We start from the raw sequence: 12166 nt of genomic DNA on the forward strand, positions 1-12166 counted from the left end.
TTAGTTAGAAGCTATAAAGGGGGAATATCGACTCCACATTTACCCAAGCAAATACAACTTGTGAGATCGGCGGACACTTCTATACAGTCTTTCCCCAGGCCCCCCGACTGACAATGTGTAATGATACCTACCTTTAGGAGGTGGAGCTTCTGGCTTTTTGGGAGGAGGCACCGGTACTTTCTTTTCTGGGACCACTTCCTCCGGTGGCAGCACTTCAGGCACTTCAAAGATATTTGTAATTTGTGTTTAGAAAAGGTGAAAACGATGGATGCCTTTTGCATATAAACACACACCAAGATATTTTGGATAGCGACTGACATTTGTTTTCTTTAGAATTATATCATCTTTATGTAGTAGGATTTTTAACATATAATTTCCTAGTGAAAATAGCAGTTATTTTTCTCCTATAGTTTGTATAGCTTTGGCATTACCTTCAGGGGGAGGACTTTCCGGTTTGGGAGGAATAGCTTCAGGCACCTTCTTTTCCGGGACAGCTACCTTTGGCACCTCTGGGACTTTAAAGATATTAGTATTTTCATTATTAGACAAAGTAAAGACAAACAAACAATATCAAACACAGCAACAAGAGGGTGTCTACCTTTTGTGGGTGGCACTTCAGGCTTTTTAGGAGGAGGCACTGGCACTTTCTTTTCAGGAACAACTTCTTTGGGAGCCTCAGGCACTTGAAAGATATTAGTGAAATTACATTTAGGCATTATGAAGACCACTAGAAAAATATTTTCCAGCAGCACATCAAAAAGCTTATCCACCATGATCAAGTGGGCTTCATCCCTGGGATGGAAGGCTGATTCAACATACAAAAATCAATAAACGTAATCCATCATATAAACAGAACCAACGACAAAAACCACATGATTATCTCAATAGATGCAGAAAGGGCCTTTGACAAAATTCAACAGCCCTTCATGCTAAAAACTCTCAATAAATTAGGTATTGATGGGACGTATCTCAAAATAATAAGAGCTATTTATGACAAACCCACAGCCAATATCATACTGAATGGGCAAAACCTGGAAGCATTCCCTTTGAAAACACGCACAAGACAGGGATGCCCTCTCTGACATTCAACATAGTGTTGGAAGTTCTGGCCAGGGCAATCAGGCAGGAGAAAGAAATAAAGGGTATTCAATTAGGAGAAGAGGAAGTCAAATTGTCCCTGTTTGCAGATGACATGATTGTATATCTAGAAAACCCCATCGTCTCAGCCCAAAATCTCCTTAAGCTGATAAGCAACTTCAGCAAAGTCTCAGGATACAAAATCAATGTGCAAAAATCACAAGCATTCTTATGCACCAATAACAGACAAACAGAGAGCCAAATCATGAGTGAACTCCCATTCACAGTTGCTTCAAAGAGAATAAAATACCTAGGAATCCAACTTACAAGGGATGTGAAGGACCTCTTCAAGGAGAACTACAAACCACTGCTCAACGAAATAAAAGAGGACACAAATGGAAGAACATTCCATGCTCATGGATAGGAAGAACTAATATCGTGAAAATGGCCATACTGCCCAAGGTAATTTATAGATTCAATGCCATCTCCATCAAGCTATCAATGACTCTCTTCACAGAATTGGAAAAAACTACTTTAAAGTTCACATGGAACCAAAAAAGAGCCCACATTGCCAAGTCAATCCTAAGCCAAAAGAACAAAGCTGGAGGCGTCACGCTACTGTACTACAAGGCTACAGTAACCAAAACAGCATGGTACTGATACCAAAACAGAGATGTAGACCAATGGAACAGAACAGAGCCCTCAGAATAATACCACACATCCACAACCATCTGATCTTTGACAAACCTGACAAAAACAAGAAATGGGGAAAGGATTCCCTATTTAGCAAATGGTGCTGGGAAAACTGGCTAGCCATGTGTAGAAAGCTGAAATTGGATCCCTTCCTTACACCTTACACAAAAATTAATTCAAGATGGAGTAAAGACTTAAATGTTAGACCTAAAACCATAAAAACCCTAGAAGAAAACCTAGGCAATACCATTCAGGACATAGGCATGGGCAAGGACTTCATGTCTAAAATACCAAAAGCAATGGTAACAAAAGCCAAAATTGACAGATATGATCAAATTAAACTAAAGAGCTTCTGCACAGCAAAAGAAACTACCATCAGAATGAACAGGCAACCTACAGAATGGGAGAAAATTTTTGCAATCTACTCATCTGACAAAGGGCTAATATCCAGAATCTACAATGAACTCAAACAAACGTGTAAGAAAAAAACAACCCCATCAACAAGTGGGCAAAGGATACAAACAGACACTTCTCAAAAAAAGACATTTATGCAGCCAAAAGACACAAGAAAAAATGCTCATCATCACTGGCCATCAGAGAAATGCAAATCAAAACCACAATGAGATACCATCTCACACCAGTTAGAATGGTGATCATTAAAAAGTCAGGAAACGACAGGTGCTGGAGAGGATGTGGAGAAATAGGAACACGTTTACACTGTTGGTGGGACTGTAAACTAGTTCAACCATTGTGGAAGTCAGTGTGGCGATTCCTCAGGGATCTAGAACTAGAAATACCATTTGACCCAGCCATCCCATTACTGGGTATATACCCAAAGGATTATAAATCATGCTGCTATAAAGACACATGCACACGTATGTTTATTGCGGCAGTATTCATATTAGCAAAGACTTGGAACCAACCCAAATGTCCATCAATGATAGACTGGATTAAGAAAATGTTCCACATATACTCCATGGGATACTATGCAGCCATAAAAAAGGATGAGTTCATGTCCTTTGTAGGGACATGGATGAAACTGGAAACCATCATTCTTGGCAAACTATCACAAGGATAAAAAACCAAACATTGCATGTTCTCATTCATAGGTGGGAATTGAACAATGAGAACACTTGGACACAGGAAGGGGGACACCACACACCGGGGTGTGTTGTGGGGTGGGTGGAGGGGGGAGGGATAGCATTAGGAGACATACCTAATGTAAATGACAAGTTAATGGGTGCAGCACACCAACATGGCACATGTATACATACGTAACAACCTGCACGTTGTGCACATGTACCCTAGAACTTAAAGTATAATAAAAAAAAATATATATATATATAAGGAAAAATATTTTCCAGAGCACAAGAGATAGATCATCTGAAGCCTAAAATCAGTGACAAATACCTTTAACAGGTGGGACTTCAGGCTTTTTAGGAGGAGCCGAGGGCACTTTCTTTTCAAGGACAACTTCTTTGGGAGCCTCTGGCACTTAAAAGATATTAGTAAAGTTACATGTAGAGCTATGGAGACGACTAGAAAAATATACAGCAGAGGAATTGGATCTTCTGAAGCTTAAGGTCAAATGACAAGTACCTGTAACAGGTGGAACTTCTGGCTTTTTAGGAAGCACCAGTGTTTTCTTTTCTGGCACAATTTCTTGTGGGACTTCAGGCACTTGAAAGATATTAGTAGTTTTTCACTTAGGTTAATGAGACAAATGGAGTAAAATATTTCTAAGATCAGAAGAGATATTTCTTCTGCAGAAAAAGGACGGGTAAAAAATACCTGTGGCAGGTGGGGCTTCTGGTTTTTTGGGCGGAGCCTTAGGAACTTTCTTTTCTGGGACAACTTCTTGAGCTTCAGGCACTTGAAAGATATTAGTAGTTTTAGACTTAAGTTAATGAAGAGAAATGGGCTAAAATTGTTTACAGTAGGAGAGGAGATATCTCTTCTGCAGAATGAAGTCAGGGCTAAAGTGTACCTGGGACAATTGGAGCTTCTGGTTTTTTGGGTGGAGCCATGGGAATTTCTTTTTCTGCGGCTTCTTGAGGAACTTCTGGCACTTGAAAGATATTAGTAGTTTTATACTTAGGTTAATGAAGAACAATGGACTAAAATTGTTTTCAGGAATGGAAGAGAGATTTCTTCTGCAGGATAAGGTTGAGCTGACATGTACCTGTAACTGCGGGGGCTTCTGGTTTTTTGATTGGTGCCTCGGGAATTTTCTTTTCTGGGACAACTTCTTGAGCAGCTTCAGGCACTTGAAAGATATTAGTATTTTTATAATTTATGAATGGCGAAGGTATATATTACAGTGATCGTGAGGGGTACAGACAATAAGTTTTTCTTAGCAGAGGAGAGGGAATAAATACCTTTTGCACGTGGGGCTTCCGGTTTTTTGGGCACAGCCACAGATACTTTCTTTTCAAGTACAACTTCTTTGGGAGCTTCAGGAACTTTGAAGATATTAGAATCTTTTAGTTAGAAGCTATAAAGGGGGAATATCGACTCCACATTTACCCAAGCAAATACAACTTGTGAGATCGGCGGACACTTCTATACAGTCTTTCCCCAGGCCCCCCGACTGACAATGTGTAATGATACCTACCTTTAGGAGGTGGAGCTTCTGGCTTTTTGGGAGGAGGCACCGGTACTTTCTTTTCTGGGACCACTTCCTCCGGTGGCAGCACTTCAGGCACTTCAAAGATATTTGTAATTTGTGTTTAGAAAAGGTGAAAACGATGGATGCCTTTTGCATATAAACACACACCAAGATATTTTGGATAGCGACTGACATTTGTTTTCTTTAGAATTATATCATCTTTATGTAGTAGGATTTTTAACATATAATTTCCTAGTGAAAATAGCAGTTATTTTTCTCCTATAGTTTGTATAGCTTTGGCATTACCTTCAGGGGGAGGACTTTCCGGTTTGGGAGGAATAGCTTCAGGCACCTTCTTTTCCGGGACAGCTACCTTTGGCACCTCTGGGACTTTAAAGATATTAGTATTTTCATTATTAGACAAAGTAAAGACAAACAAACAATATCAAACACAGCAACAAGAGGGTGTCTACCTTTTGTGGGTGGCACTTCAGGCTTTTTAGGAGGAGGCACTGGCACTTTCTTTTCAGGAACAACTTCTTTGGGAGCCTCAGGCACTTGAAAGATATTAGTGAAATTACATTTAGGCATTATGAAGACCACTAGAAAAATACTTTCCAGAGCAGAAGAGATACATCATCTGAAGCCTAAAATCAGTGACAAATACCTTTAACAGGTGGGACTTCAGGCTTTTTAGGAGGAGCCGCTGGCACTTTCTTTTCAGGAACTACTTCTTTGGGAGGCTCCGGTACTTAAAAGATATTACCAAAATTACATTCAGAAGTTACGAAGACCACTGGAAAAAATATCTTCAAGAGCAGAAGAATGAGATCTGAAGCCTAAGGTCAGTGGCAACTACCTTTAACAGGTGGGACTTCAGGCTCTTTAGGAGGAGCCAAGGGCACTTTCTCTTCGCGGATAACCTCTTTGGAAGCTTCTGGCACTTGAAAGATATTAGTGAAATTACATTTAGGTGTTGTGAAGACCGCTATAACAAAATATTGTCAAGAGCAGAAGAATTAGGTCTTCTGAAGCCTAAAGTCAATGACAAATACCTTTAACAGGTGGGACTTCAGGCTTTTTAGGAGGCACCACCGACACTTTCTTTTCAGGGATAATCTCTTTGGGAGCTTCGTGCACTTGAAAGATATTAGTATTTTTACACTCAGAAAATACAGAGACGACTAGATAGATACAAAGACATTTTCAAGAACAAAAGAGCTATTTTTTTCCCCTGAGCTGAGATCAGTGGTAACAAGTTCCCATAATAGGTGGTGTTTCAGGTTTTAGAGGAGGAACTTCTGGTACTTTCTTTTTGGTAGCCATTTCTTTGGGAGCTTCAGGCAGTTTGAAGATATTAATACATTTACACTTGAGTCACAAGAGTCAACACAGACATGATTCACATGTACACATCAAAATAATTTGCAAGGCTGGAAAGGTGGTCCTTTCTATAGCCCCACCCTCTATCCCACCATAAAAAGACAGTTAAGAATGTACCTTTGACAGGTACAACTTCAGCCCTTTGGGGAAGATGCACTTTCTTTTCCGGGACAACTTCTCTGAGAGCCTCCGGCACTTTGAAGATATTAATAATTTTACATTTAGAAGTTACAAGAATCAACACAATCAGGAAACACATTTATACAAGAAAAGACATGTTCCCACCCCTCTAAGCTTCCAGCAAGATATACCTTCATCAGGAAGGACTTCAGGCTTTCTGAGAGGAACCACAAGCGTTTTCTTTTCAGGGACAATTTCTTGGAGAGCTTCAGGCACTTTAAGAAATTAGTAGTTTTATGTTTAGTGTTATGCAGATAACTAGGAATAGCAAAAATATTCTCAAAACTACAAGAGCTAGTTCTTGACCCTGAGAGCATGGTGACTTGTACCTTTAACTGATGGGGGTTCTCTTTTTTTGGAAGGAACTGTCTTGGCAGGAATAATTTCTTGAGGAGCTTCGGGCACTTGAAAGATATTAGCAATTCACATTTAAGAGTTAAAATGATTAATGGAAAACAGTAACCACAATAAGTTAGGAAATATAATCACATTTTCTTCTCTTCCCTCCATCCTCCCTTTGTTCCACCAATAGGCTAAGTCTTTTAAGGGGTTAGTGGATCCTTGAGAAGAGGTGCTCCCCCTCCTCCAGAACCTCACAGAGCTCTCGGGACACTCTACACTCTCATTATAAAGGATTTGTTGAATGAGTACTTCCAGCAGGAGTGTTTTCTGTTTTGGCAGAAATAGCCACAAATAATTTCTTTTTAGAGGAAACTTCCTGTGGAACCTCAGACACTTAAAAGATATTAGTATGTTTATATTTAGAATTTACGAAGAGTATTAGAACGAAACCATAGTTTTAAGAGCAGAGGACAGATAATTTCTTCTTTCACATTTGTTCGGAGGTAACGTACTTTTCATACGTGGAGTTTCTGGCTCTTCAGGTACATCCTCAAATATTTTCATTTCAGGGACAACTTCTTTCATAGCTTCTGGTGCTTTGAAGATATTAGTATTATGGTTAGAGGTTAAAAGGATCAGTGGAGACATTAATTAAATGAGCTGAACCAGAGTGATTTTTATGGCTAAAAAGATGATTCCTTTAAAGAATCTGAGGAGGTATACAATCTTGAGAAGAGGAACCAAATATTAATTGTCTTTGTTTATTATTCTCCAGTTCCCTAGCACCCTGTACATGCTCAGCACTCTAATAAATGAAGGAAGGAATGACAGGATGAATGATACCTTTAGTGGGAGGTATTTCAATTTCAAGGGGAGCAGCCATGGGTGTTTCCTTTACAAGGACAATTTCTCGAGGCGATTCAGGCACTTTAAAGATATGAATGCATTGTACTTTGGAGTTATGAAGAGCAGTAAAGAGTTCCCATCTTAACTGCACATACAGAACATTCCAGATGGGAACTTTCTCCCACTCCCTGCCCCCAGAATCGGATCTTTTGTAGCAGTGTATTTGGTTATAAGTGGCTGTTTTCTTGGTCACCTCAGGCACTATCAATATTAGTAATTTTATTTCTTCGAATGGTAGATGCATAGAAAACTAGATCATGGAAAGTGAAAACATTGATTATAATTAATGCTATACCTCTAGCTATTATGTTGAGAAAAACAAATTACAGCCACTTTGAAAAATCTAGGTTGGCTTTTTTTTGCATTCACACCTTAGGCACCTTAAAAAGGTGAGTGTTTTTCAAGTTTAGGAGAGAGGAGACCAAAAGATTCCAGACTGAGAAAAAATATCAAAATATTCAGATATTCTTCAAATTACAGAATACCATGGGTGTTATGATGAAATTATTGTTCTGGAGGTTTTAAAGCTTTTTCATGTTTTGACTTATCTAAAGATATTCAAAATGAAAAAAAATGTATGATGCTTGAAAAATAAAAGATAGGCTATGAGAGGAGCAAATGAACATGGAGGGGAGATTTCCAGCTTTAACTGGAATTATTTTTCCCTAGGTTGGAGGATATTCTGGGAGGGTCTCAGGTGTTCTAATCTTGTAGAGATATTACAGATCAGCTTCACACTGAATTAATATTTTCTTTTCTTTAAGACATGTTTTGATCATAATATGTGTATATATATTTTCTTTGGAGTCCTCATAAAAATACACTGACTCAACTATCTTTCATGTGTATAAGCTAAAGGTGTTTTTTCCCTCTGTTGTCTCTTGAGTGACTCACTGGGACATGAATACATTTGGTTGAGCTTCTACTTGGGGGATCCATCTCTGAAATGATTTCCACTGTAGCCACTGTGGCTTAAAAGATATTAGTATTTTTACATGTGTTAAGTACAACTGCAAACATGAGATTAAAAAGCTGACTTTCTTCCAACTTGTACCTGTTGGTGATGGTGTTTTTCTTCTTTTAACAATAGGAGTTTCTCCCTCTGGAATGACTTCCTTGAAGACTTCAAACTCTTTAAAGATATTAGTATTTTTTTTAATTGAGAAAAGGCAAAGGCATAAAGCCATGACATACTAAGAAAGTTAGATATGTTAATATCATTTCAGAGATCTTTATGTTAGAAATGTTATTTTTGTTCTAATATTTTATCTTTGTATATTATATGTGTGGGACTTGACTTTCTTGGGGGCAAGTCATAGGTCATTCTTTGTTGTGGGTATATCAGATCCTTTAAAGACAGTATTTTAACATTAGAGGTCGTGAGAATGTATATTAAACATCAAACATTTTGCAGACTGAAGACAGTATATATTCTTCTTTAGATTTTCCTAACTAGAGAATTATACCTTCAGTTGGAGGATGTTCTAGAATTTCAGGAATAGCCTCAGGTAGCTCCACCTCTGGAAAAACGCCTCTGGTTGTATCAGGTTCTTTAAAGATATTAGTAGGTTTACATTTAAAAGTTGTAAAAACAGTAAATTATATAAAGCATGCAATGTTTGAGTCATAAAGCTAAAGATACTCATCTGGGTTTGATGTATTTGAAATATACCTTTAGTTGCTGGTGTTTCTCTCTTTTTAGGAATAGTCACATACATTTTGTCTTCTGGAACAACTTTCTTGGGTGGCTCAGGCACTTAAAAGATATGAGTATAGTTATATTTATAAATGGTGAAGAAAAATATTGAGCTTTTTGAAAGGAGCCAAAAAATAATTTTTCTTCAGACTGGATCATTGGTGTTATATACCTTTTGCTAGTTTGGGTTTTGTCTTTTGAGGTTGAGTCACAAGTACTTTTTCTTCTAGGACTGCTTCTTCAGATGCTTCATAAACTTTAAAGATATTAGTATTTAAATAATTAGGATGTTTCAAGGTGGATAAAGAAGCGTATTAAGAAAAATATAATATATAATACCACATTCATCACCAAAATTAATAGTAGCACATAGAGGCAAATTAGTGGCTAGAATGCATTGGCTGGGGATAGCCTCATTCCCAGTCTCATGATATAAGACTCTAAGCATTTCTCTATGATGATGATAATAAAATGGAGGAATTGTTCAGGCAAGGACTATATAATTCTTCATTTTGCCTTAAGAAAGTTATAGGTAAAATTGTCCTATTGGTCTTATTTTTAATGGATTTGTCTATAAAGAACAGGGAAGATGCTGAATTGCACATTGAGAATTCTCCGATATTTGACCTACTAGAAATTCATGTAAGTCTTTTCCCTTTCTAGAAGCCTCATTATCTATATTTTCAAATCACATCTAATATATGGTTCAACAGTTTAATATGAGTGTAAAAGCCATTTAGGGTTTGGAGGCAGAAAATTAAAAAAAATAAATACTTAGAAAATAAGGCAAATAAAGACAACAAAAATTTCTCCAGCCTTTAGAAAGAAAAACTATCTGAAAACAATAACTAAAGTCAAGAATAGAAAGGATATTCAAAGAAGGAAGTGATTATATTCTTTTATCCCAACTTAGTATAACAGGATGAACAACAAAAAAGTTGAGTTTCAACAGGAAATTTTTTAGATTAAAAAAAATGGAAGAGGGTCTGGTGTAGTGGCTCATGCCTGTAATCCCAGCACTTTGGGAGGCTGAGGGGGGCAGGTCACCTGAGGTCAGGAGTTTGAGACCAGCCTGACCAACATGGTAAAACCCTGTCTCTACTAAAAATACACAAAATTAGCCGGGCCTGGTGGTAGGCGCCTGTAATCCCAGCCACTCGGGAGGCTGAGGCAGGAGAATAGCTTGAACCCAGGAGATGGAGGTTGCAGTGAGCCAAGATCGTGCCATTGCACTGCAGCCTGGGTGCAGCAGAGTGAGATTCCATCTCAAAAAAAAAAAGGAAGAGTATTTTGACTACTGTCACTTTTACTATTCAGGTTGTTGAACAGTATTCTATTCACAATATTTTACTATTTGGATTATTTCATAATTCAAATTATTTAAACCTAATTTTGTATGAACCACCCCCCCCCAAAAAAAAAGGTCTTGAGAATTCTTTTGAGGTTTGAGTGGCCTTGTAAACCTAGGGTCCTTTGAGCAGTTTTGCCAAAATGTTTCCAATTATGGTTGTCAAGAGTAAAAAAAAAAATAATGGTGAAACATTTTGATTTTATAAAATCCAATTAAAATATTATGAAGTTAAGTTACTTCATGATCTGAGAAAATAAATTGCTTCAAAGCAAAAGACACTTGTATACAGAATAGGTTAGGAAAATTTAACAAGACAACTGACTTTTCTGAAATCATACACTGTGATAAGTAGAGTATTTCTTTTTTAAATTGGTGAGGAAATATAACTTGTCTGAGGATAATAGACACTAAGATTATTTGAGTCATATATTTTTGGCATGTTAGGCTTTTATAAGAGTTTAGTATATTTACTTTTCAAAGCTATAAAGACAAACATAGTGAATTTAAGGACACAAATGAAACCAAAAAGAACCACTAATTTTTCTACACTCACTGTACATCCCTGTGTCTTCAGAAATAACAATAGGTGATTTTTCTTCTTGAACACTTTTCTTAGGCATCCCAGGAACTTTAAAGATATTAGTATATTAATTGTTACAGATAACAAATATAAGATACAAAATACAAGGATTTAATGTCACACACATTCACTTTAAACCATGAAAAACTAAACCAAGAACTATTTCATGTTCTGATTAGCATCACTGTATACCTTTAGCTGGTGGAACTTCAGGCTTTTTCGGAACAGCTTCACGAACTTTTTCTTCTGGGACAATTTTCTTGGGTACTTCGGGTGCTTTAAAGATATTTATTTATCTTATTTTTTCAGAACATTATAGTTGGGTGTAAACATAGCAAGCCTAGAAGGGGCATCTAACAAGATGAATGCCAAAAACCCCTCAATTATAAGTCAACTATAAGTCAAATGTAGTCATTGCATTTCTCTGAATTGCCTTGTCGATGAGTTCTTGATTCATTATATCAGAAACACTTTGCTCTTTGGAGATAGTATCATTTTCTATTGTCATTTAGAGCACACTTTTTTTTTCCAGAGCTACTTCAGAAGAGCTTCCAAAATGAATTATTTTTGAAAGAGAAGTTGAGGGATCAATATTATTTAGTTATTAAATAAGAGGATCAATACAAATGATAACTTTGGGCTTATGTCTTTACGCCTAAAACATTGCCTCAAAAGGCAGGATTATGTTATAGAACATAAATTGAAGTTTATGTCATTCATAGCCATCTTGTGGCGTTGAGAAGAGAAAGGTCTCTCTTACATAGTAAGTGAATAAAAAAGGATTTTATATTAATGATGAATGAGAAAAGCCAGTTACCTTTAGTTGGTGGAACTCTGGGCTCTTCAGGAACACGTACTTTTTCTTCTACCACAATTTTCTTAGGCACCTCCGGTACTTTAAAGATAATAGTAATAATTTCTTTTATTTTTAAATATACAATTTTTTAACAAGCAGAGCATAAGAGAGATATAAACACAGAACAGAACACAGCAACAATATAAAATGCAGACATCACTTTATCAAATACATTACAGTATTTCAAATGCATTGAATTTAAAAAATATACAATAACAAAAATCCAGGGAAATTTCCCATGTTAGAATGGTAAGAACTTGAGAAGAAAAATTAACAGTACACCTTCAGCTGGTGCTATTACTGTTTGTTTTTGTGGAAGAGTTGCTACCTTCTCTTCAGTGATAACTTTCTCACATGCTTCAGAGACTTTAAAGAAATAAGTTTATATTATTTATTAGATACTGTTTTTATTTCTATTGTGAAATTTAAGAGATTTGCAAAAATGAACAAAGCAAGAACTTTAAACACATATTCACTATGTATTTATATTTGCC

General features: G+C 36.8%; 2 protein-coding genes across 2 annotated transcripts in view; both read right to left on the minus strand.

Moving 5' to 3' along the window:
- Positions 1-12166, minus strand: part of TTN (titin) — a 281502-nt gene that overhangs the window by 132849 nt on the left and 136487 nt on the right. Inside the window, exons 155-167 of the mRNA XM_063695029.1 lie at positions 11634-11711; positions 4852-4935; positions 4685-4768; positions 4385-4474; positions 4149-4232; positions 3953-4036; positions 3758-3838; positions 3562-3642; positions 3370-3450; positions 3181-3264; positions 599-682; positions 432-515; positions 132-221 (exon numbers count right to left, since the gene is read on the minus strand). Coding sequence (XP_063551099.1) covers positions 132-221; positions 432-515; positions 599-682; positions 3181-3264; positions 3370-3450; positions 3562-3642; positions 3758-3838; positions 3953-4036; positions 4149-4232; positions 4385-4474; positions 4685-4768; positions 4852-4935; positions 11634-11711 — 1089 coding nt within the window. The remainder of the gene's footprint in view (positions 1-131; positions 222-431; positions 516-598; positions 683-3180; positions 3265-3369; positions 3451-3561; positions 3643-3757; positions 3839-3952; positions 4037-4148; positions 4233-4384; positions 4475-4684; positions 4769-4851; positions 4936-11633; positions 11712-12166) is intronic.
- Positions 4944-10980, minus strand: LOC129532121 (titin-like). The gene is made up of 7 exons (XM_055380318.2): positions 6796-10980; positions 6271-6345; positions 6073-6156; positions 5879-5956; positions 5434-5517; positions 5238-5321; positions 4944-5129 (listed from the first exon to the last, which is right to left on the minus strand). The coding sequence occupies exons 1-7, from the start codon at positions 6929-6931 to the stop codon at positions 5032-5034; spliced, it is 639 nt and encodes a 212-aa protein (XP_055236293.1). The 5' UTR covers positions 6932-10980; the 3' UTR covers positions 4944-5031.

The sequence above is a fragment of the Gorilla gorilla genome, chromosome 11 (genome assembly GCF_029281585.2).
Source record: "Gorilla gorilla gorilla isolate KB3781 chromosome 11, NHGRI_mGorGor1-v2.1_pri, whole genome shotgun sequence".
NCBI classification, from domain to species: domain Eukaryota; kingdom Metazoa; phylum Chordata; class Mammalia; order Primates; family Hominidae; genus Gorilla; species Gorilla gorilla.